A 25,886-nucleotide genomic window follows, 5' to 3' on the forward strand; every position below is an offset into this window, starting at 1 on the left:
CTTCATCTCAAATACTTCAGTTGGGCAAATCAATCTTTGTGCTAAATGGAGTATCTTGGGGTGGCATATTCTATCCTTCAACACCAACTACTAATATTTTTTGATTTATACTGTTGTCTGTATTAACAAAAAATCTGAACTCAACCTTATATTTATAAATGATGCACAGAGAATATTTGTAAACAAAAGTTTTAAAGTAAATTAAAACTCTTTCATTACAATACAGGCTGCCCCAATGGCTCAGGTGCAAAGAACCCACCTGCAGTGTAAGATGCAGGAGACTCAGGTTCGATCCCTGAGTGGGTCAGGAAGATCCCCTGAAGAAGGAAATGTCAACCCACTCCAGTATGCTTGCCTGGGAAATACCCTGAAGAGGAGCCTGGAGGACCACAGTCGATGAGGACCTCCGCCATTGCAACAACTTTTAAGTTTTGTGTGTGTGTGTGTGTGTTTTCATTTAAAATCCAAAGTTCTGGGTTGATAATGTAGTTAAACATTTTTTTCCTTATATTTGTAAGTATTTATGCGGTGGCTCAGATGGTAAAGTGTCTGTCTACAATGTGGGAGCCCTGGGTTTGATCCCTGGGTCAGGAAGTTTCCTGGAGAAGGAAATGGCAACCCACTCCAGTACTCTTGCCTAGAAAACCCCATGGACGGAGGAGCCTTGGTGTCCATGGGGTTGCAAAGAGTCGGACACGACTGAGCAACTTCACTTTCTTTCTTTCTTTATGCTCCATTACAGACAGTTTGGCCATCTATTCATTTTGAGATGAGAAGATAAAGATCAACTTTAAGATCAAGAATATTTAAGGAAGATCAAGAGCAGAGAAAACAAGGGTAGAAAGGGAGTTCACAGAGACAGGAAGAGACCAGATCATGTAGGGCTTTATGATCATGTAGGTTTTATATGCTATGTTATGTTTTTACAAATCATTCTAAGGGTTTTGAATGAAGGAATGGCATAACCTAATTTATATTTCTTTGAAAGTTCACTAAGGCAATTATATGGTGAATACAAAGTTTAGAAGTAATAATATAAATTAGGAAGGCTATTGCAATGGTCTTTTTGAGAGATAATGGTGGTTTGGCCTAAACTGGGGGCAATAGATGATGGTTTGGTATAGATATATTTCACAAGTGTGACTGATAGTTTGCTGCTGGATTTGATTCATACTGTGTAGGAGAGGGGAGAAAATATTTTTCCCTTTGAATTCTTGGCTGAGACTTCCTATAAGACAAGTTCAAAATCACCAAATTTTTATTAACATGTATGCCTCATATGTGTATGAGAGACACTTAGGAAAAATGAGTAAGCACCGCAAGATGACCCAAGCCACCACCTTATATATGATCTTTGTTGTTCAACTACTAAGTCAGATCTGAATCTTTGCCACCCAATGGACTGCAGCACACCAGGCTCCTCTGACCTCTGCTATCTCCTTCAGTTTGTCTCAAATTCATATCCGTTGAGACTGTCTAACCATCTCATCCTTGGGCTCCTCCTTCTCCTTTTGCCTTCAGTCTTTCCCAGCATCAGGATTTTTTCCAGTGAGTCAGCTGTTCACATCACGTGGCCAAAATATTGGAGCTTCAGGTGGCCAAAGTATTGGAGCTTCAGCATCAGCCTTCCAATGAATATTCAGGGTTGATTTCCTTTAGGATTGACTGATTTGAGCTCCTTGCAGTCCAAGGGACTCTCAAGGATCTTTTAAAATGATGGTTTTAAAAGCATCAATTCTTTGGTGCTCAGCATTCTTTATGGTCCAACTCTCACATCCATACTTGACTACTGGAAAAACCATAGCTTGACTATGCAGTCTTTTGTTGGCAAAGTGATGTCTCTGCTTTTTAATATGCTATCTAGGTTTGTCATAGCTTTTTTTCCCCCAAGGAATAAACGCCTTTTAATTTCATGGCTCCAGTCACCATCCTCAGTGATTTTGGAGCCCAAGAGAATAAAATCCGTCAATGATGGTACCAGATGCCATGATCTTAGTTTTCTGAATATTGAGTTTTAAGCCATCTTTTTCACTATACTCTTTCACCCTCTTCAGGAGGTTCTTTAGTTCTTCACTTTCTGTTAGAGTGGTACAATCTTCATATCTGAGGCTGTTGATATTTCTCCTGGCAATCTTGATTCCAGTTTGCGATTTGTCCAGCCTGGCATTTCACATGATGTATTCTGCATAGAAGTTAAATAAGGAATATACAGCCTTGTCATATTTCTTTCCCAGTTTTGAACCAGTCCATTGTTCTGTGTTCAGTTTTAACTGTTTCTTCTTGACTTGCATACCGGTTTTTCAGAGACAGCTAAGGTGGTCTTGTTTTCCCCTCACCTGAAGAATTCTCCACAGTTTGTTGTGATCCACACAGTCAAAGTCTTTAGTATAGTCAATGAAACAAAAGTAGATGTTTTTCTGGAACTCTCTCACTTTCTCCATGATCCAACAAATGTTTGCAATTTGATTTCTGGTTCCTCTGCCTCTTTGAAAGCCAGCGTGTACATCTGGAAGTTCTTGGTTCATGTTCTGTTGAAGCCTAGCTTGAAGGATTTTGAGCATAACCTTGCTAACATGAAATGAGCTCAATTGTACAGTAGATTGAACACCTTTGGGGACTGAAATGAAAGACAAAACAAAGTTGTATGAGGGCAGGGGTTTGGGGCACGGTTACCATTAGAAGTTTTCCCAAAAAATGCATAGTAAACAAAGGTAAGGGACTTCCCCAGTGGCTCATAGGTAAAGAATCCACTTGCAATGCAGGAGATGCAGGTTTGATGCCTGGGTCTGGAGGATCCCCTGGAGAAGGGCATAGCAACTCACTCCAGTATTCTTGTGGGAAAACTCTCACGGACAGAGGCTGGTGGGCTACAGTCCATGGGGTCGCAAAGAGTCAGGCATGACTGAAGCCACTGAACACAATGCAGATTAAAGTGGGTGCTTTGTCCCAGAATTCTTTTTTTTTTTTTGCAATTTAGAATCATCCTTCTCTGCTTAGTATGGAGAGGGGGACGTAAATGGAGGTTTCCTCTATAAGTGTCTCTTACAAAAGTATAATTTTTGTTTTCAGAAATTCTCCTGTCTATGCTGTTTCTCAAAAATAATTAGTTCAAAATAATCCTTATGACAAGAGGGGTGGCATAGTTTGGGGTGGCATGTTCAGCTACACTTCAACTGTGAAAGAACATAAAGATATAAAGAAAACACTTGATTTAAACTAAAGTTTATCTTGACCTATTAAGTCAGTTACTATGTATTTTTTGAACATAGTATTGTATAAAATACTATATAATAGGAAGAGCACTATATTTTTATAATACATTGTATCTTTATAGAATAGTAAACCTTTGTCTCTCAATTTCAGAAGTTATAAAGAATCTGACAAACTTTTCACATATACATTCATTACTAGTCTTAGAATCACTAGCTGTTATGCAAAAACTCATGAAACCAGATAGGGAGAGAGGCTAGTAGTTGGTGGGAATTTTACTGATTTATTTTAAAGTAGAGAAGGGTTTGTAAAATATATTCCAGTTAACTAATGTTGGGAAAATAGAATTTAAAACAAAAGAAGAGAAAATTTATTATAGACTAAGCTTCATGCTTATTAAAAACATTGTGCTCAACACAGGCAATGTTTTATTAAAGAGATTTCAAAAGGGAAAAAAACCTGTTATATAGGTAAGAGGGTACATCCATTACATTAGTAGGCTTTGCAATCTGGAGTCGGAAAACTGGGAAACAGAGCACTTTCCCTCGTTGATTACATTTCAAAAAGAGGACTCCAAGGTCCTTGAGGAAACATTCTTGAGATAGGAGGCTAGCCAGAGGGTGTTTTTAGCCATTAAGAAAATTTACATACCTTTGAAAAGGACAGAGGAAAAATTTTTGAAAGAGAAAAAGGGAAAAGAAGGGACGAATAATTAAGCCTCTTACTTTCAATTTGTATTTGCCCTTAAATTAACTTGAATTCCCTGGAGAAGGAAATGGCAACCCACTCCAGTACTCTGCCTAGAAAATTCCATGGATGGAAGGAGCCTGGTGGGCTACAGTCCATGGGGTCGCAAAGAGTCGAACACGACTGAGCAACTTCACTTAACTTGAATTAACCTATACTAGCTATCTATCCCCTCTATAAAATATACTGAATTTTGTTCCTGTTGTTTGAATCAGTTTTGTTGTTTCAAAAGTTATTAATTCCATAAAATTGATAGTTTATAGGAGTCCTTTGAAAATTCTATAATGCAAGCTTCTAAAAGTAACTCACTGAAATAAAGGAAAGTAAGAAAATCATTGAATAACAATGGGATTACATGCTAATGCTGAAAGAGATTAAAATTTCTCAGAATTTAAGCAATAGTTAAATTATAAATATATTTTAAATTAAGCATGTATAAACAGGAATGTTTAAAATACATAATCTTTTTTTATAAAGACTTTTTTATAAAGACAAAGGTAGACTTTCTTTTCTCTATTTGAATTTTGTACTATTCACTAATGAAAAATTAACTGCTCTTCTAAGTAATGAAAGTAAATTTTTAAAAAATTATATGTTACCTAGAAAAACATCTACAAGACATTTAAAGGCTCAGGTTCAGTATTTTTCCTATTAGGAGGACAAACTATTTCAAAAATAACAAATATACCCTAATAAATGTATAAATTTATTACAGTTAAGAGTACTAAAAGAATTTCATTCTTGCACTTCAGTTCAGTCGCTCAGTCGTGTCCGACTCTTTGCGACCCCATGAATCGCAGCACGCCAGGCCTCCCTGTCCATCACCATCTCCCGGAGTTCACTCAGACTCGCATCCATCGAGTCCGTGATGCCATCCAGCCATCTCATCCTCTGTCGTCCCCTTCTCCTCCTGCCCCCAATCCCTCCCAGCATCAGAGTCTATCAGTCAACTCTAAGCATGAGGTGGCCAAAGTCCTGGAGCTTCAGCTTTAGCATCATTCCTTCCAAAGAAATCCCAGGGCTGATCTCCTTCAGAATGGACTGGTTGGATCTCCTTGCAGTCCAAGGGACTCTCAGGAGTCTTCTCCAACACCACAGTTCAAACGCATCAATTCTTCCGCACTCAGCCTTCTTCACAGTCCAGAATAGTATAACGGTAAAAATTAACTTGAAATAAACAATTGTGAGGTATGAGTTCACTGGCAAATACTTATATTTCAACATTACAAAGAATTAAAACCCTAGAGCACTATCATAGACTGATCAGAATAAAAACTCTAGAAATAATTTTAAGTGAAATACTCAATAAACGATCAATTAAGTTCCTCCAATCAGTGGATAAAGCATTTATTACGTTATACTTATTAGCGGGCTGGTTAATTAAAAAAAAATTTTTTTAATTACACAGAACCCAAATCTAGATCATTAGAGTTCTTTTTTTTAAAACGGTTCTACACATTATCAGCAAAATAATAGGAACTTATTAAAAATGAAAATTGACACTGAATAGAAGAGAATTTAACAATACATCTGGAAGGTCTCAAAATTCTCTATTTTATCAGAACATCTTGTTCTATTTCTGGAAGTTAGTATGTTTCCTTCATATATTAAAAAAAAAAAGATATAACATCATGCAAATACTATTAGAGAAAGTAAAGATAAAAGAATATTTTATTCTGTGGTTTTATGTATCATCTACAAGGTTAAGGTTTTGTAATTTAACGAGGATGAGGAGAGAAACACATTAAATGAGAAAAGGGGAAATATACAGCCTAGGCCTTGAGGCTAGTGAAAAGAATTCACTGAAATAACAGAAAGGGAGTAATACGGCTGGCTTGTTTCTTTAAGAACCCTCCCCAACCCAGAGACCTTCCCGCCAAAGCACTTTGGGTTTTCATTCTGGTCCGCAGACTCTACGCATTAAAGGGGCTGCAACAAACTGAAGGTACTTTACTGTTCTAGGGTCTCGAAATATCTGGACGTGTTAAGGGTGGAAAGGGTTTGGGAAAGGGGGGCGCCAAGCGTCACCGTAAAGTTTTTCGAGACAATATTCAGGGCATCATTAAGCCCGCTATTCGCCGCCTGGCTCGGCGTGGAGGAGTCAAGCGCATCTCTGGCCTCTACGAGGAGACCCGCGGGGTGCTGAAGGTGTTCTTTGATAATGTGACCCAGGATGCAGTTACCTACACAGAGCACGCCAAGCGCAAGACTGTCACCGCCATGGACGTGGTCTACGCGCTCAAGCGCCAAGGACGCACCCTCTATGGCTTCGGCGGCTGAAAAAGTTTCACCTTGTTTACTCAAAGGCCCTTTTTAGGGCCCGGAAAGTTTCACTGAAAGGGCTAAAATTTAACACCACGCGATAACGGCCAGTATTTACCAAGAAGGCTGCAGTGTTGTAAACACATAAAAAAAAGTTGAGTACGTGTTTACAGTTCTTTATATTGAAAACTTAGTGGCTCTTAAAAGAGCCTTTGTGGTTGGTTTTAAGAACGGTCACAGGACAACTTTACTTGGCGCTGGTATACTTGGTGACGGCCTTGGTGCCCTCAGACACGGCGTGCTTGGCCAGCTCCCCAGGCAGCAGCAGGCGCACGGCCGTCTGGATCTCCCTGGATGTGATGGTCGAGCGCTTGTTGTAGTGCGCCAGACGCGATGCCTCGCCCGCGATGCGCTCGAAGATATCGTTCACGAAGGAGTTCATGATACCCATGGCCTTGGACGAGATGCCGGTGTCCGGGTGGACCTGCTTCAGCACTTTGTACACGTACACGGAGTAACTCTCCTTGCGGCTACGCTTGCGCTTCTTGCCGTCCTTCTTCTGCGCCTTGGTCACCGCCTTCTTAGAGCCCTTCTTCGGGGCCGGAGCAGACTTCGCTGGTTCCGGCATGGCTGTAAAGACTAACGCCGACGTCTAAAACGCAAACCAGAAAAAAAGTGATACCGAACGCAAAATGCCTCTTTTATATAGAACCTCCTATGCAAATAAGGTCATAGGTTAAAGTCTTAGTCGATTGGTGGTGGTTGAAAAAGACGTCATAAATTAGTCATGCCCAATCAGAACAGAAGAATCCCAATCTCTCATTCCCATTGGTTAAAATGAACCCACTAACGTAACCAATGACGCATGTTCTTTTTCGCGCCCAATTAGGCTTATAAAAGACGCTGCACCTGGAACCTTACGATATTAAGTTTATTTGTGTTGCAGCTGTAGGCTCCGAAATGTCTGGACGTGGCAAGCAAGGTGGTAAGGCTCGTGCTAAAGCTAAGACCCGTTCCTCGCGGGCTGGGCTTCAGTTCCCCGTAGGCCGCGTACACCGCTTGCTCCGCAAAGGCAACTATGCCGAGCGGGTAGGTGCTGGGGCCCCGGTGTACCTGGCGGCGGTGCTGGAGTATCTGACGGCCGAGATCCTAGAGCTGGCGGGCAATGCGGCCCGGGACAACAAGAAAACGCGAATCATCCCGCGTCACTTGCAGCTGGCTATCCGCAACGATGAAGAACTCAACAAGCTGCTGGGTAAGGTCACCATTGCTCAGGGTGGTGTCTTGCCTAACATCCAGGCCGTGCTACTACCTAAGAAAACTGAGAGTCACCACAAGGCCAAATAAAGAGGTTAGGAAAGGTGAAGAAAACAACGGCTCTTTTCAGAGCCAACCTACATTGTCGAAGAAAAAGCTGTGATTACTGTGTATTTTGAGTGATAAGGCTGTAAGATGCTTACACTGAGGCTGGGAAGCAATTCTGACGGCGTTTTAAAATATGGTTTGAATTGACGTTCACGTGGACTAGTATGTTCACGAGGGGCTTACTTAGAAGCTGGGGGGTGAATCAACAGGTAGCTTCTTGAAACCAGATAATCCTAATGTTGCCTGGTAGTGTTCTTACGTAGTCAATACGGGGAGCACTGGTTACCTTTAGGAAACATTTAGCAGTATTGAGTATAGTAGAAAAATCCTTTGAGAACGTTTTGAATAAGTGACATAACTAAAGGATAGTTTTTATCATGTGAAATTCTTGAGTTCTCCTTACTTTCATTTTCTTGAGGATTTATCCTAATGGGAAATTAGCTTGTCGATTAAAATCATACAGTATTTTCTCAATTTCGTGTAAATCCTTGAACCTATTTCTTTGGGATACATACATTTGTTTAATGCACTCCTGTGTAGACAGTCAAATGCGGCTTAAAATCTGCCTCCCTGGAAGATATCTTAGTTTTGTTCCTGCGTGCTGTCGCTTCAGTCTACGACTTCGACCCCATTAACTTAGCCTGCAAGTCTCAGTCCATGAGATTCTCCAGGCAAGAATACTGGAGTGGGTTGCCATGCCGTCCTCCAGGGCATCTTTCCCACCCAGTGATCGAAGCCAGTGATCTTTCTTAGGTCCCCTGCATTGGCAGGTAAGTTCTTTACCACTGGTCCACCACTAGGTGAGGGAGCCCCAAGCAAACACGTAAATATGTAAGACAATATTGCTGCGAAGAACATAGGGAGGAGATAGGTCATAAAGCATAATGGGGACTCATTTTAGATAGTGGCTAAGTGGAGACAACCTCTTTTAAAGGAGTTACCTGATCAGAGACCTACATAAATCGAAAAAGAAACAAGACAGAGAAAGAGAATTTCAAGTAGAAGTAACAAAGTGCAAAAGCCTTAAGACAGAAAATATGTTTTTCTTGGGAATAACCAGAAGGCCCATGAGGTTATGAACTTGAAGGGGAAGGGCCACTATAATATAGGACTTTGGCGGTGCAACTTAATGTGTATAAGTAGTCAAAAACAACAGCAACCCTGATCTCTTGAGATAATAAATTTGATAATACAAATTAGCTAAATAGAAAAAGTATGAAATCCAACCCACTTAAAAAGAAAAAAAAGACACCATAGAAATAGTATTGACCTCACCTTATTATGTGGTTCAAAACCTGAAAGATTTTGGAGAACATTCTTTATAATTCAGTACAGGATTTATTTGCTACTCTTAGTCTTCGTTTGCAGAAGCCTTTTTGAATGAAATGATAGTAAAATGCAAAAGGCCGAGGAAAAAAACTATGATCATATAGTGGTGCAGGTTGGGTTCTCTAGAATCAGATGCTTCAGACAGTTTGGGGTGCAAGATGTTTATCAGGGACCAACATTGGTAGAGGAAGGAACTAGGATTGGACAGAGGATGTCAAACTGTAATACAGGCCAGACAAACATGGGGAGCAATGGAGCCTGTATTACCTTTCAGAGTTGCCCCACGTTGGGTGAAAATGTCCCCGGATCAGGTTTTACTGCCCCACCTTGCTTTGCCACTGATATGGACTGCACTAGGAAAGGGCATGCCTTGAGTTGGGTGGAACTCTGAAACTCTAGGAACACTGAAGGAGACGAGAACTGCTGCCTATCTACTAAGTGCACTCTGCAATTGGGCAGCAAGTCTTTCCTTGGTGCGGATCAAGCTACTGCATTTGCTTGTCTATGACATATATTAACATGAATATAAATATCAATGTTGAGTCATGTCTATGATAGTATTTGTAAAACTGACTTTAGCATGCATAGCTAGTATTGTTTCTTTGTTTTCACTGAGGGAATTTAAAAGAGATGTGTTTTCTTTTGAGAAAAATGAGAAAACCTTCTATAAATTTTTACTAATTCCATGTACTCCAATATGATTTTAGATGCTTCAGTCATTGCAAATGGAAGGTGATATAGAGCGATTATAAGGAATATGAGAGGGTCATTGGAAAAGATCCTGATGCTGGGAAAGATTGAAGGCAAGAGAGCAGCTGAACTGAACTGATGAGAGTTCCACTGGGCTTCTCTCCCTTCTCCAGATCCTCCTTGGAAGGAAGAGGGTAGGGCACAGCCTTTAAAAGAATGACATAGCCATAAAACATGACAAAGACTGGTTAGAACCAACGGGATACAAAGATGGCAGAAGATTCAACTTCCAGTAGACTTTGAGCCTCATATGCTCATTGTAATATTTTAACAGTTAAATGACACACCCACTAGCACCATGATAGTTCTGAAGTGAAAGTCACTCAGTCAGGTCCGACTGTTTGTGACCCTATGGACTACCCAGTCCATGAAATTCTCCAGGCCAGAATACTGGAGTAGGTAACCTTTCCCTTCCCCAGGGGATCTTCCCAACCCAGGGATTGAACCAGGGTCTCCTGCACTACAGGTAGATTCTTTGCCAGCTGAGCCACAAGGACAGTTCTGAGGCTAACTGTAAAAGGTCAAAAAGTGGGCCGTGGCCCAATACCTGGAAATCTCTGCCCTTTTCCCCAAAGAATTGGAATAATCCACTCATTAGCCTATGAAATTACCCTGCCCATAAACTAACCATGCTATATTTACAGGCTCACTGTCCCTCTCTCCTCTCCCCTTAAGGCCTCCCATCTCTAAGTTGGAGGTATAAGTTGCAGTACACAGCCATCCAGTTCTACTAGTGCCAAAATGCTCTACACAGTCAATCAAAACAGGCCCAAGATTGTTAACCTTTTGTTAACCAGTCATAGAGAGTTTACCAAGAGGTTATAAAAAAAGAATTGGTTGAAGGACAGGCAGCAACACAGTTTTCTCACTGAGTTACACAAGGCTGTGATCCATGTGATCATTTTGGTTAGTTTTCTCTCATTGTGGTTTTCACTCTATCTGCCCTCTGATGGGTGAGGATAAGAAGTTCATTCAAGCTTCCTGATGGGAGAGACTGGCTCTGGGGAAAACCCCATGCTCAGTAAATCTTCAATCCAATTTACCCCTGATGGCTGGGACTCTGCTGCCTCCCTGTAGTTTGGCCTGAGACGGCCCAGTCCTAGACTTTGCAGTCACTATAGTAGACTACACGCTCTATGGTACAGGTAATGGCAACTGCCTCCCAGGACTGCTGCTACCAGTGCCCCTGACCCCACGACAGGCCACTGTCAACCCACACCTCCGCCAGAGACTCCCAAACACTCACAGGCAAGTCTGGCTCAGTCTCTTGTGGGGTCACTGCTCCTTTCTCCTGGGTCCTGGTGTGCACAGGGTTTTGCTTGTGCCCTCCAAGAGTCTCTGTTTCCCAGTCCTGTGGGAGTTCTGCAATCAAATTCCACTCAAAATCCTTCAAGCTAGGCTTCAACAGTACAAGAACTAACTTCCAGATGTATAAGATAGATTTAGAAAGGGCAGAGGAATCTAACTACTGGATCATCAGAAAACGCCACCTACAGAGATATTTTTCTTTTTAAATAATATAGGAAAGGGAGATGGTAAGCTAAGAAAGAAAGTTTTAAGTTTACTTTTTTATAGAAAACTTATGAAAATCAGAAGTAGAAAAGTCCATGGTATTGATAAGCATAGAGCTAGGAAGTTCATAGGCCACCCTCTTTATCGTACTCAGAATCACCGTGGTAAATGTGTCAGACAGAACCCTCAGAAAGGCTTTCAGAAATAAAAAGCACAAGAAAAGAGGCCATTTTCTAGGCTTTGCGCCCCACCACAAACTAGCAACAGGATTAGCTTTTCTCTCTCTGTATAGGGAACCACATGCAAATCAATCCCATTGCTAAAAACACCAGAGCAGAAAATACGGAAAAGCACTTGTGTCCATAAATAGGGTGCTTTCTAAATACGATGAGAGAAAGTCCCTGAGGGAAAGAAAGGAAGGAGAGGCCCAACTCACACAAGCCTGAGACAGAAGCGGCCTGCATTCTCTGTAGAGCAGCATTTTCTTTCCTTCAACTTAGCTCATTTCCTTGAGACTGAGAAAATCCCTAGCTCTCTTCCCAGGTCAAATTAATACTGGAAATTCTTCAGCAAACCTGCCAGTAATTAGGATGGCTTTGTGTGGCCTAGAAGGAAGGAGGCAGAAAATCTCAGAAAATTAAGGACATCGTTTTGGCTCTGCTGAGAAGCTTTTTATGGACAGCTCCTGTTATATGAACGCTTTGCTTTCATCTTCTATGATCCTTTCCTCCCCACAGCCCTACCTGATAACGTTCTGCACACACAATAAAGTCATGTGCTTGGCCACATACTGTTGGGAGATTGCTTTCATAAAGCATTGGTTTGGAATCTCTGCCTATTCATTCATTCATTGTGGGGCCAAACAATATTCATAAAGAACTTAACATGGAACCTGATGATGAACTATTGAACAAGACAGTTATCTCCTCTTGGAACACAGTGAGGGCAGGGAGGGAAGAAGGGAGGAGACTGACATTAATTTAGAATAACTCCAGTAACTAATTAATCATAAGAAACTGATATAAGGACATTGATGGAAAAGCAAAAAAAAAAAAAAAAAATCATGGAACAGAGAAAATAAAATTTGACTTAGACTGAGAGGAATATGTTGTATGGAGACAGGAAGTCAGGAAAAGCTTCCCCAATGAATTCAGTGGAAAGCTGAATGAAGCAGGAATGAAATTTAACCAGGTATAGAGAAGAAGGGAAATAGTTTCCTACCAAGGAAGGAGCACTCCAGGACTCTGACTGTAGGATCAGTGTTCGCAGAGCCGTCTGTGAGGGGCTGAGGGTGGGCCATAGAGCTTCCAGGCCACACAAGAAGCACTTCCGCCTCTGGCAACCCAAACCTAAGTAAATGGAGAAAGTAGTTTCAATGAGATGTGAGCACCCTAGACACCACATTTTCTGACAGTTTAAATTGGGCGGGATGAGTCCTGGTGGGGCTGAATTCACAGATGTATGGGCAGAATCAACCCATATTTGTTGCCTTGAACTGACTTCTGGCACCTGGTATGAGGTCAGATTATACGCCAAGCACCCAAAGATTCTGACCAGTTTGGCCAAAAATGGGAATCAGTAAGATTCACTTCGAAGCAACCACCCTCCCTGTTCTATAGCTGGAGGTCTGAGGACCACGCTTTGTAAAACTAAGCAAGAAACATGCATGGATTAGAAGTGGAAGTGAGAGCTGTGATTCCACAAGTGTTAGCAACCCAGAGAGGAACCATCATGTTTGAAAAATTGCACAGAGTGAAACAATTTTTGTTCCTTTTGGTTTGTTGGTCAGGAGCAAGATGTTGGAAAATGGAGGAGAGAATAAGGCAATTAACTGAGAAGGCATTTCTATATAAGGACGGGAAACAAAGTGCCTGTTTCTATGGATGACGGAAATGGATGTTCCTGAGGAAAGAGCAGAGGTACAGCCCAGAGGCCGTACCCAGAGGTGTTCCTTCATGGCTTGCCGTGATCGTATAGTGGTTAGTACTCTGCGTTGTGGCCGCAGCAACCTTGGTTCGAATCCAAGTCACGGCAGGAGCTGCATTGCTCATAAGCACCTCACTGTTTTTACAACATTGCCATGGAGACAGCCTCTGAAATGCCTTTGCGAGATAGAAGACAAATGTTCTGCATCGTGCCCGCACTGGCCAGTAATGGGTCTCTTTTACACTCATACTTTATGGATTCTTAAGTTTCATATAGGATTCTATGGTGGATTTCATTTTCTTCCAGATTTATCTCTAGTCATGATAAAAGTCAAAGAGAAATAGGTGACAACCTGATGCTTCACATTGCCTCACAGAGCTACACAGTATATGAAAGTGGATCTCTCAAAGAGAAGTCAGGGGAAAATTATATATTCTGTTTCATAAATAGCTATTAGAAGCCTAACCTACAAAACTCCGAAACCTCACTCTGTTTGCCTTGGAGCTGTAGAAGACAAAAAAAAAAAAAAAAAAAAAGGTACAGATTTTCTCAGCTGGTTCCACTGGGGATCGAACCCAGGACCTTCTGCGTGTAAAGCAGATGTGCTAACCACTACACTATGGAACCATGAGTTAGCAGGCCATCTGTCCCCAGATAGAAAAGTTTCTGGCAAACTATATCAGCAAACATAATTATTGATTCAAAGATAGGTAGCTTTGAACGCGGAAACTTTTGGTGCTTAATTACATTTCTACTGCATTTCACTCTCACACAAGCTTAAAATATCTTCAAGTTACATCATTTGTGAACACACTATTCTTGATTTGTGCCCCTTTGAACACTTCTAGACTAATCTATCTGTGAACACATGATTCTTGATTTGTGCCCCTTTGAACACTTCTAGACTAACCTATATTTATCCATTCACTCAAAGAGTATGTATGTTGAACACGTGGGCCAAGCACTTGTCAAAGTGCTGAGGATAGAGCAGTGCAACAATCAAAACCCCTGTGTATACACACCTCATCACCTTATCTTACCATGCTATAGTTCCTAGCAAATAACAGGTGCTGAATAAATGTATCTATTTCAAAAAAATTATAAACAAAATTAGCAACACTTTCATGACCTTTCTTTTTCGCAGCTGAGTTACAGCTAGACAATAGGGGGACTGCTCACTAAGTTAAACTTAGGATATCTGTGCATTAATGCAGATGGAAGGCAAAAAATAAAAATAAAATGTTTTCAATTATAGGGGTTCAGAGCATGCCATTTCAAAATATTCTCCTCTGATATGTTGATTTTTCTAAAAGTTAACCATACTAGAAAAACAGCAAATTCGAAAAAGGGCACTCACCTTCCTTTTGATTCTGAAAGCAGGAGATGAAATACAATATGCCCTCCCTGTACCAGGAAGAAGGAAGCATTTTTATTACCAGAGACTGGGGAGTCCAAGCAGAGAAAAATCTTTCCAAAAAAGAAAAACCTCCTTAAACTAACCCTTATCTTCTAAGTCTCTTTTCCACAATTAACTGCCCTAGCCCAAACCCTTTTGTCTTGTCACATTTTCATGTTTGTCCAACCTAATACATAAGTGTTGGACTCTAATTACTTCTTTAAGTCTTCATTTTTCTTGTGAGTGCTCCCATGTACAACTTGCTTAATAAAATTTGTATGGGTTTCTCCTATCAATCTGTTTTATGCTAGTTTAATTCTTAGGCCCAATCAGAAACCCTAAGAGTAGAGAAATTTTACCTCTCCTACACAATCTCTGTCTCCTCTCCTTCCTTGTAATATATTAGTGGTCTAACAAATCTTCAAATTCTGGGCCCTGATCTCCAGAGCCTTAGTGAAGAGTTGGGAGCCTTTTAGAAGTCAAGTCACTGGTGAGAAGGTTGTTTGAGGATCACATAATCCTAGTTGTTCAAGGTCTTAGAATTATAGGAGAGCAAAAAATAACCAAAAAGCCTGAGCACAAGATAGAAACTTATAGAGTTTCTGGACCAAACATAAGGAGTTACCAGTTCTTAATGAAAAGGATCAATTAAAAAAACAAGCTCATGCACCAGAGCAAGGATTGAACCCCAGTAGACACGCAACTTACAAACTAATTTCAAAACCTTCCCACTCACCAATGACAGCAATAGGATTTTGTTCTCATATCTTTTCTGATAAGAAACCAAAAAGTATATGTTATAGTTTGGAAAGTCTAGGATTGATTTCATAGGCTCATGAGACATTGACCCAAGCTTACAAGAATATAAACAAAAAACAAATCTTTGGAAGGCTCTTTGACGGGAAAATCATAAAACATAATTCAAACAATTATTTTCATAAAATTTACTATTTATGTGCTATGACTTTTGATGGGTTGTTAGAACTCTCCCTGACCTTGCAGATATATATTATAACAAGAAAAACACATAATTTTACTAAATACCTAATTTCATGAAAATATAAGGAGGCTAAGTTAAAGGAAGTATAGGATGCTACATGACCACCAACACATTCTGAAGACTCTTACTAAACCAAAACTTTAAGCACTAGAAGACACACCTCCAACAGACTGTCATATAAAAAACCAGTAGACTTCCCTATATGGCTAGACAGATCGTGTCTCAAATTTAAAAGAAGAAAATATGTACTTTTTAAAGAGAGAATATTTTTTAACCTAGTAGTGAGAAAAATCCTTTAAGCATAACCTCAAAAGTACAAACCATTAGGGTGAAAAAGGACAAAAGATAAGAAATACGATACCTATTATGGAATTTTACACAGAAATTAGAGGCAATGATTTAAGTATACACAGGGCAATTTTGATGGATCTTAAAGTCAAAATGCTTTTCAAAGGCATAAGTATATAATATTCATATAAATTTATATGTGCAAAAAACAAAAATGTCAATTTTGGTATATATGTGTATGTATATATGATCAAAATAATACATAATGAACAAATTAGAAAACTTGTTTATGTAAGGAGAGGCATGGCAGCAGGACATAAGGACAAGGAAATGAATAAATCTTGTAAGAAAGGGTGAATCATTTAGGTACAGGCTACACTGGCAGAGAAGAGCTGGTGGGTGCCCAGAGGAAATTAGATCGATTTGTCACTGGATCTCAGTGATTTCTCTGTTCTCCAGGGTCTTTCCAGAAGAGCTGGTGGGTGCTCAGTGAATGTATAAGCAATCAGTGCTTCTCCATAAAGCACAAAACACAAGGAAGTTATGTACACATTTCCAAAAGTTGGCCTCATCTGTTCCTTCCCCACCTTAAGCTGTATTTGGCCAACATGCCACAGACCCTTCTGCAATCATCAACCTGACACGGAAACTGGGAAGAGAGGTCATGTGACTCTGCTAAGACACCCTGCACCTTGCCTCCTGCCTCCTGCATCCTGTGGGAGGTATTTACCACATTGCACCCTAATTTTCATTACTTCTCTGAATCCTTCACTCACTTTTACAGTCAATGAAGACAGAGATCAAGTCAGTTTTAACTCACTGGTGCAATGAGCAGAATCTTCTCTGCGTTAGTGTGTCCTTATCTTTGCTTGCTTTCTTGTGCCAGGTCAGATAAAATCGAAGGAAGCATGGTAGTCTTGCTCTTGTGCAGTGAATTAGCTCAGAAAGTAGCATCTTGGAGTCTGTAACCCAGAGATTGAGGAACTGGTGCTTATGTCTCTCGTTTGTTTGGAGAGGGAAGTTTTTAAAATTCACTTTATTTATTTGTTTCTAGAATATAAATCTTAAAGATGAAGTTTTTGTTTGTTTTGTTCACTGTTCTATCTTCAGTACCCAGTAAATTACATGAAGTACAATAGTGACCACATTTGTGAACAAAATGAATTAATGGATAAAATTTTTTAATGTGTGGCAATATCCAATATTTCCTCTAGAGGGCGAAAGTCACCATGAAATAGGAATTTCACGCCAATGTAAAATAATTTTTAAAACCTCGCACTGAAGAATGCATTATTTTTTATATGTTGAAGTTTCCGCTTTCGTATAGAAATACGGTTTGGAAATATATATTCGTTCTCTTTGTCACGAAATCATGTACATTTCTGTCAAAATGCTGCATTTCACAGAAAATATTACAAATACGATATAACTGAATCTTAGGTAGAAAAGCGGCCCTGTGGCTTAGCTGGTCAAAGCGCCTGTCTAGTAAACAGGAGATCCTGGGTTCGAATCCCAGCGGGGCCTTCCTCGTTTGGTTTTTATATTTCAACATAGTTGTTGCCACCAAACATCTTGGGGATGCATTGAACAATTTATATTACTGATATGTCCTGTATTAAATTCTTATTCCAATGTGGAGAGTCTTTTTCCAGCATCACAATATGAAGAGCTGTGGTGAAGGGAAAAGTGAGTAAGTTTCCTGTAAAGGATAGAAAGTGATGGATTTGCTAATGATTCATGTGTGGATTGAGCACAAATTATCTTACAGTACCTGATAGCAAAACTTCAAATTCTGTCTTGGAAGTTCACTTTCAGTTCTCTTAATCTGTGACATCCAACATTTTCAGCTAAACAGTGGAGTTTGGTTATCAGCATCAGGTAAAGAATTAATAAGACATTTTTAGAATCAGACTCATTTTTATTTCAGAGAACAAGTAAGAGAAGAATGTCAAATTTAGAGCCTCATCATTTTGGTTTTGTACAGCCCTCAAAACTGTATTTGTTTGTGCGTTAGTAGAACCTTCTGGGAGTGGAAATTGGGAGCTTAATGATATTTTGGGGAAATAAATCATAAATAGGTTATCGATTTCTTGAATGTTAAATGATATCAGAGTTTATTAGCTAAAATGTCACTGCATAGCACTGGCCTACACACTGTTTTTCCCTTTTATTAAAAAAAATATTTCAAACATTATAATTGGAGTTTTACCAGAGTCATTGTCTTTTCACTTTCATAGAAGTAGTTCTGCATTATGCCTGAAACCCTGTTTATACTTCATTGGAAACCTGGTGTCATTTTCATTAGTTTATCCATAGCAGTTCTTACCCATGTACTTCCCAAGGAATGTGAGCAAAAATGGTAGTCAAGAGGAGTAGCGGATTATGCCATTCCAGTAAGTCTGCAGTAGGTCCTACACATTTATATATTCATAAGACTTCATAAGTAAGTAATGTAAATCCTCAGTTGAAAGCCAATTGCCTAGATGTTAGATTCAAAGTGCAACCAAGTTAACATTTTGAAAAGTGCCGGGGTCCAGCCCTGGTGGATCCAGGGTAATTCGAAGGGGAGACGGAGTAGGCGTCCTAGGAAAAAAACTTGTTTAATTACAGATACATAGAGAGATTAGAAACGGATAGTGTAGTAGGAAGATTAGTGGAGAAAAAGAGGCTGAATAACTTGGTTTACGTGGAATACCAATCACCACCTACGTAGGCCACAGGCGTCTTTCCGTTCTCCTGAAGGAGAGGAGGCACTGAGGCCTTCCCGGTCCGATCTTAGAAGCCCAGGCAAAATTAGCAGGCTTGGTGAGTACCCACATTCCAGATGGGAATTCAGCCAGAAGGGGAAAGAAAGAATGACCTGGGGAAATCAGTCTTTCCAGAAACTGATCCCATTTCTTTATTTTTCAGTTTCCCTTATATACTTTTTGTTATACATAGGGATGAATACAGAGTCACGTGGGGGTCAGCAGACCTGACCCTTGTCACAATCAGGTGCTTCATATTAAATTATATAAAGGTCTTAGGGGTTTTACATTATCTTCTGGCCATGAGGCCTGCCGATATTTTATGATCCTTTCTGATAACGGTCAGTCAACCAGAAAACTTATTTTTCCCAGGGGTCATTTTTTCTTAAATCAGGCACCACCCTCCAAATAAAGTTGCATTCCTATAGGGTGAGGGTGTAGTGGGTTACAATCAAGAAAGGAATTTACTTAGTCTAAGGTTTAACATGGTTAATCTTAAAGGTTAATACTTATTTCTCCTATATGCTAGTTATATTCATTATAAGGGCAAGGAATATGGAGATTTAGCAGCAAATATTGGCTCAACAAATGAAAACCCTTCACCAGTATTCCCCTTAAGATCTATTTAGTCTTAAGATAGTGATAAAGTTACATTTTTACATAGCAAGGACACAGTGATTTATAACAAAGTACAGTGATCTATAGTAAAAGAGAAAATTCATTAACTCAAAAAGTCTAGTATTGCTAACATCAAAAACTACTATATTTCCTTTTCTATATTCCAAATACATTGATTAATATATTCCCAGATGCCTAAGGATATGGAGGCCAGGTGGTAATCATTGACTCAGCAATGAGAAAAGCCCTATGCTAATTAAGACTTTCAAAATACTCCAAACTCTCTGTGCTGTTTATGGTTGAGAGGTAGTAAACAATCATGTGTTTGGCAGGAGTATGGATAATCCTGTCACACAAGATAGTTTGCCAGCAGAGAGATTTGACCTGAGACACCCTTGTCACACCTAGGGCAGGGAATTAGCAGTAATTATTGGCACAATAAATGAAAAACCCTTTACCAATATAATTCCTAATCAACCCACTACACTATACTAATAATTTTCTAACTTTTCAAAAGAATCTGCATATAGAAAGTTTAAAGCATCTCGTGCCTCTCACGGTTGGGAGGCTGTAAACAATCACATGCGGCCAGACGAACCCGCTCAGGCAGGCTAGAGAACCTTCAGAGGAGTTTGTAAGTTGAAACACTCTTGTCATGCCCAGGAATTTTTATTAACTGGAGCTGTAAGTTAACTCCTTCTCCGAGAGAAATGGTGATGGGGGAGAGCCCCCCGTAAAGTCAGAGGTGTAGGTGAGAGCATAAAACAGACTCTGGTTTTGGGGGTAGCTGCTCGGGAACAGGGGGTTTCCTGAGGCTCGATCCTGCCTTTGCGTATGCCGAGCCTCCTTCAGCCCTTTGCCCAGGGCGGAGTTCCTCACGCTGGCTCCCCGCAGAAAAGTAACTGAAATTATGTCTCAGTGTACTCTGCTGCTATTGTCTGCTGCTGCTGCTACTAAGTCGCTTCAGTCGTGTCCGACTCTGTGCGACCCCATAGACGGCAGCCCACCAGGCTCCCCCATCCCTGGGATTCTCCAGGCAAGAACACTGGAGTGGGTTGCCATTTCCTTCTCCAATGCATGAAAGTGGAAAGTGAGAGTGAAGTCGCTCAGTCGTGTCCGACTCTTAGAGACCGCATGGACTGCAGCCCACCAGGCTCCTCCCTCCATGGGATTTTCCAGGCAAGAGTACTGGAGTGGGGTGCCATTGCCTAATATCAGGCAAAACGATACCAGAACTCCAAACATATTATGAACAGTGGGCACTGATAAATTTGTAGGAATTTTTCATTCCTTGAAGGCTGTCAGCTAACATTCTGTTCCTAGTGAATGTCCACATTTCATGGTCTGTAGCCTCCTTCATCTCCAAAGATAGCAATGACCTGTTGAGTCCTTCTTGTACTTCAAATCTATAAGTATATTATTTAATATGCAATAGAGTAATAGATATCCTTTATTAATTAAAAAAAAAAGTTTTTCAGGTGCTGGCTTTGATACCAAGGATGCAGAGCTGACTGAAACAGAGAAAGGCCTTGCCATCTTGGGCTTGTTAAGCACCCACTATGTCCCTGGAACTGTGCTTGAGACATTACTTAGGTCATTACTTAATATCATACATGCTTTCATAGTTACCCCGTACTTTTAAACAAGAGAAAAAGTAAAAATATGTTGGGAGTCTGAGGGACAGTGCAAGGGTCGAGGGGAGAAAAAGGAGGAGGCTCGTGCTGGGCACACAGAGGGCCAGGAGCCATACTTCAAGAAAAAGGACCGACAAGGAGAGTAAGGAGCTTCGACTGAGAGCGGCCCCAGGGCCTCTTGACCTCCTACTGCACACGCCGTTTTCGTCATTCACATCTGAAGTCCAGAGATTTTATGATAAACGTCCAAAACAAAAAATTTTAGACGAGTTTTAAATGACTTGGTAAGTGGCAGCAGGGAAGTAACGGTCAGATGCAACCCAAATTGCACCATTTTTACCACGGAGCATTCGCGGTTGCTGGTCTGAGGCTACGGGAACAAGCCTGAGATATTCCCACATTGAGAAATTGCCCGAAGGGATCGAATCAGCTTAACACTATAAAAACAATACCCTAACCAACTGAGCAGCTTACCATGCAGAGGAATGATGTTTTTACATTTCAGAAATAAAAACTATATCAAAACATTATTGGCTTAAGTTTTTTCCAGGATGATGCAAGAAATTCTCTAACTCTCCCTATCTCCTCTTTCCTAAATACAGCCCACCTTACCTCGTTCAAGCTTCTTTGAAAGCTTTTCATCCTGACTCTGGCACGTTATTTTTTATAAAGAAAAAATACAGACACACAAATCTTTCAGTGCTGGTGATATTAGGACTATCTGTAACTGGAGACATGGCAGCACTTTCCATCTGAGATGTGGTCTATGGATAAAAAAGAGGGGGAAAAAAATAACTGCCCGTGTGGCCCGTACGGGGATCGAACCCGCGACCTTGGCGTTATTAGCACCACGCTCTAACCAACTGAGCTAACCGGCCACAGTTGCGTAAAAGCTTTACTTACCTCCTTTAAAGGGTGATCTAATTAAAGCAGGCCGTCTTTACGAAAGGTTTAAAAATGTTTTTTTTCCCTACCATAAAAGGAAAAGATAAATCCCAGCTGCCGGCACAGATGAACCTTGCTTCTCCCCAGGAAAACATTATTTCTCAAATCGACCAAGGCAGACGCAGATCGATGTCCGGAAACAACTACTTCCTTACAACTATTCCCAGAAGGCCTAGGGTAAACGCAAAGCTCCTGCACGCCTGAGATGGCGGCGGGAGGATCACAGAACTCATCGCAGAACCCCAGCAGTGCAGGGCTCAGAGGATCCGGCTTCCGCCCGCGGGGTACGGATTCTCTGCTCCGGGAGACAATTCCGGGCGGGTCCCCTCTTCCTAGAGGGCTCTAGCCGTTTGGCCTCAGGGTGGGTTGCCTGGTTGCTCTAAAGCTAAGTCTGTAGCTAGCTGTTCGTCCCGAGCGGGACCGTGACCTGACGCTGCAGTACCGACCATCGGACACTTGGTGACGACAGAGAACGGGGTTGAGGTCTCCGGAGGCAAAAGGACTGACTTCTCCATCCTAAAACCTCCAAGTCTTTGACGAGACAAGTGGAGACCAGGGTGAGTCCGAGTCAGGGCCCGTGATCCGGACCAGGGAGAAACAATGGAATCTGAAAGGGGCAAGGGAACTAAAGCCAACCGAGATCAGGCAACACACAGTAAGGAGTTAGGAAATCTTTGCCCTTTTGAGCCTGGCCTGATCCACCTGCAAGCCGTGTCAACTCTGGCAGGGACCAGCGGTGCAACAAATTTCTACTTGCTTTCTTTTCTCTCTTGGACCCTAAAACCCTCTCTCTCTCTCTCTCTCTTTTTTTTCCCCGTACTTTTTTTGCATCTGAAGTTAATTGACTCATTTTATGTATGTATACAGTATATCGAGTAAGATCTGAAAGATTATTCTAAAAAGAGCTACTTCTTTTAATGAGACAAGTTAACTACTCATTTACTTATATTATGCAATTTATAAATTTTCTTTTTAATTGTTTAGAAAGCTGTAAGATGGTATTTCTTATCTTTAGTATTGATACACTGATAAAGAAATATATATCTTTAACTTTGTATCAGCATCTACCCTATGAACTAGTAGCTATCTTCATTTTCTTTGCGCACTAGTAAAAATTTGGTGGAAAGTGAGTGGGGAAAACCAATTTTTTAATTTTAATTGTATGTGTTTATTTATTTTCATTAAAAAATTTTACTACAGTTCTTGATCTGTAGTCTTTTCTCCTCTCTTTGAGCTTTACTGCTACTGTCCCAGATTGCCAAACCCTGAGAAAACTCCCTCTGCTTAAAGGCCAGAATGTCAGCTGTTTGGGTGACTGGGCAATCTCTTGCTTTCCTTCCCTCTCCCAGGCTGTTTTTCTCTGGGAGCTCTCTCCACTCATTAAGTCCTGGAGAGGTTTCTCTCAGCTCTCTAGTCTTGGCTGTTGGCTGCTAAAATACAAAGTACCTCGTACTGGTTGCTGTTTGTTTTTCTGCCCTGCTCCCCAACTTCAGAAGGTTTTGAACTAGAGAGTGCCGCAGTGGCTATTTCCACTTTCTGGTCTTTTCCCTCACCCCCTTTTGACCTACTCACCCCTAGCAGAAATAACCAGAACTGGTTTGGCTACTTGTAATTCTGTTTGGGTCAAGCAAGCCTACAGCATACCTTTAAAATTTCTTAGTTTCTTCTGCTTTCTCTTAATCTGGTCTTCACAGGCTTTTTCTCCTTTGTGGCTGCCCATCTGCCAGAGAAAAAGACAACCAGAGACTTCTTTTCTTCAATGAGGGCCTCTTTCTAGAATTCAGTTTACTTTGATTCTTTTGTATCCTCAGCTCCTGATGGGTTCAGAAAATCTACTCCTCTAAAGCTTATGGTTACTTATTAGGTTGAGAGGACAACACTCTTGCAACCTCCTACAACTTAACCAAAAATGGAACTCAGTCCTTTATATTTTTAAAATATTTCCAGATTTCTGTGCCAAAACTGCTTGTGTCATTCCTTGAAACTATTTCCTTTAGAATATATGGAACAGACTGGCCTCTCTCAGTAAGGAAATTAACCGTTCAAGGGCCTAATGTTGCCAAGTGCTTTGCATATTGTTTCAGGTTATCCTTATATCACATATCATTTATTCAACTGGTATTTTAAAATAGCTAGCTTTGTTCTTTTACTAAATTAGAAGTGAGATATAATATCCACATGACACCAGGAAAACTTCAAGAAGGAAAATGGCTGACCCGTGAAGGTGTGTTGCCAGATTTTGCTTTGACTTCCAAGTGAGACTGCTAGGCATTTACATGGCAAAAGAATGTCACATGAAATTTGGATACATTTCAGAAAGTTACCTCTAATATTGTCCCCTGATTTGATAAATGTTTATTAATAATCTACCATGATCAAGTCTAGTTTTCATTACTAACAGGATGGTCCCAAAGTCACACATGGTCCTCCCCACACCCTTCTAGAGCTTAAAATCCAATACCACCATGACTTCTGACTGTCAAACAGCAGAGATGGTTTTCTCCACATAGGCATTATTTTCATTTTACCTTTAAAAAGATCTTTTCTTCAGTTTTTTGTGTCTGATACTGGTATATTTTCTACACAAATGATCAGGACAGATGAGCAACATTATCCAATGAAAGCACTTACACTATGTGCCATGGAAAAGTTCTGTATATGGATACATAGCTTCCATTATCTTGGCATATCTACTTAAACATAAAATCCATTTGTAATCCTTATCTCTTGCTTTTTGCAATTTTGGGGAATAATATCACCAACAATTTTTAGAAGTAAATAGTGAAGGAAATTGTGAACCTTGTTGTCACCTAGGAGATGAAAATTTTGAGGTCAGGAGATGACAGTGTGCTATTTTGTATAGAAATGCTGAGGTGGAAGACTTCATTTATACAAAAGACTGCATGAAAAATCACTCCCAATGGGGCCTCAAAAGAGTAACTTAAATTCTGTCTTGGAAACTGTACCATGCAGAATTCTCATTCCATAACACCAGTAAATTATGGAGAGCAGTGGAGTCTGAATCCAAGCACCAGAGCTTAAAAAAAAAAAAAACAAACAAACAGACAACAACAACAAAACTAATATCCTTCAGTTCAGTTCAGTCACTCAGTCTGGCTCTTTGCAATCCCATGGACTGCAGCATACCAGGCTTCCCTGTCCATCACCAACTCCTGGAGCTTATTCAAACTCATGTCCATCGAGTCAGTGATGCCATCCAACCATCTCATCTTCTGTTGTCCCCTTCTCCTCCTGCCTTCAATCTTGACCAGCAGCAGGGTCTTTTCCAAGGAGTCAGTTCTTCGCATCAGGTGGCCAAAGTATTGCAGTTTCAGCTTCAGCATCAGTCCTTCCAAGGAATATTCAGGACTGATTTCCTTTAGGAATGACTGGTTGGATCCCCTTGCAGTCCAAGGGACTCTCAAGAGTCTTCTCCAACACCACAGTTCAAAAGCATCAATTCTTCCACACCCAGCTTTCTTTATAGTCCAACTCTCACATCTATACATGACTACTGGAAAAACCATAGCTTTGACTAGATGGACTTTTGTTGGCAAAGTAATGTCTCTGCTTTCTAATATGCTGTCTTGGTTGGTCATAGCTTTTCTTCCAAGGAGCAAGCATCTTTTAATTTCATGGCTGCAGTCACCAACCCATCTGCAGTGATTTTGGGGCCCAAAATCTGTCACTGTTTCCACTGTTTCCCCATCTATTTGCCATGAAGTGATTGGACCAGATGTCATGATCTTCGTTTTTTGAATGTTGAGTTTTAAGCCAACTTTTTCACTCCTCTTTCACTTTCATCAAGAGTCTTTTTAGTTCTTCACTTTCTGCCATAAAGGTGGTGTCATCTGCATGTCTGAGGTTATTGATATTTCTTTGGGCAATCTTGATTGCAGCTTGTGCTTCATCCAGTCCAGCATTTCAAATGATGTACTCTGCATAGAAGTTAAATAAGCAGGGTGACACTATGCAGCCTTGACTACTCTTTTCCCGATTTGGAACCAGTCTGTTGTTCCATATACAGTTCTAACTGTTGCCTCTTGACCTGCATACAGATTTCTCAAAAGGCAAGTCAGCCTTTTGGTCTGGTATTTTGGTATTTTGGACTGGTATTCCCATCTCTTGAAGAATTTTCCACAGTTTTTTGTGATCCA

General features: G+C 40.6%; 3 protein-coding genes and 4 non-coding genes across 7 annotated transcripts; 4 read left to right on the forward strand and 3 right to left on the reverse strand.

The window, feature by feature from the left end:
• On the forward strand, positions 1,077-6,308 carry LOC106503495 (histone H4-like). Its single transcript, XM_013974046.2, has 2 exons — positions 1,077-1,118; positions 5,920-6,308. Exons 1-2 carry the CDS (start codon positions 1,077-1,079, stop codon positions 6,235-6,237), a joined length of 360 nt encoding a protein of 119 aa, XP_013829500.1. The 3' UTR covers positions 6,238-6,308.
• On the reverse strand, positions 6,381-6,890 carry LOC102178318 (histone H2B type 1-K). Its single transcript, XM_018038547.1, has one exon. The coding sequence runs from the start codon at positions 6,845-6,847 to the stop codon at positions 6,467-6,469; it is 381 nt and encodes a 126-aa protein (XP_017894036.1). The 5' UTR covers positions 6,848-6,890; the 3' UTR covers positions 6,381-6,466.
• On the forward strand, positions 7,153-7,616 carry LOC102178027 (histone H2A type 1-H). Its single transcript, XM_005696727.3, has one exon. It carries the CDS (start codon positions 7,180-7,182, stop codon positions 7,564-7,566), a length of 387 nt encoding a protein of 128 aa, XP_005696784.1. The 5' UTR covers positions 7,153-7,179; the 3' UTR covers positions 7,567-7,616.
• On the forward strand, positions 13,138-13,209 carry TRNAH-GUG. Its single transcript has one exon. It is a non-coding gene; the product is annotated as a tRNA-His (tRNA).
• On the reverse strand, positions 13,656-13,728 carry TRNAV-UAC. The gene has a single exon. It is a non-coding gene; the product is annotated as a tRNA-Val (tRNA).
• TRNAT-AGU lies at positions 17,236-17,309 on the forward strand. Its single transcript has one exon. It is a non-coding gene; the product is annotated as a tRNA-Thr (tRNA).
• On the reverse strand, positions 21,589-21,662 carry TRNAI-AAU. Its single transcript has one exon. It is a non-coding gene; the product is annotated as a tRNA-Ile (tRNA).

The sequence above is a fragment of the Capra hircus genome, chromosome 23 (assembly GCF_001704415.2).
Source record: "Capra hircus breed San Clemente chromosome 23, ASM170441v1, whole genome shotgun sequence".
Taxonomy (NCBI): Eukaryota; Metazoa; Chordata; class Mammalia; order Artiodactyla; family Bovidae; genus Capra; species Capra hircus.

What these genes read in the sequence shown, in the direction of transcription:
- LOC106503495 (XM_013974046.2), top strand. Translation starts at nt 1,077, where the DNA reads ATGGTGGTTTGGCCTAAACTGGGGGCAATAGATGATGGTTTG. An exon ending in GGGCAATAGATGATGGTTTG is followed by an intron (nt 1,119 to 5,919) that starts GTATAGATATAT and finishes TTACTGTTCTAG; the next exon opens with GGTCTCGAAATATCTGGACG.
- LOC102178027 (XM_005696727.3), top strand. Translation starts at nt 7,180, where the DNA reads ATGTCTGGACGTGGCAAGCAAGGTGGTAAGGCTCGTGCTAAAGCTAAG.
- LOC102178318 (XM_018038547.1), bottom strand. Translation starts at nt 6,847, where the DNA reads ATGCCGGAACCAGCGAAGTCTGCTCCGGCCCCGAAGAAGGGCTCTAAG.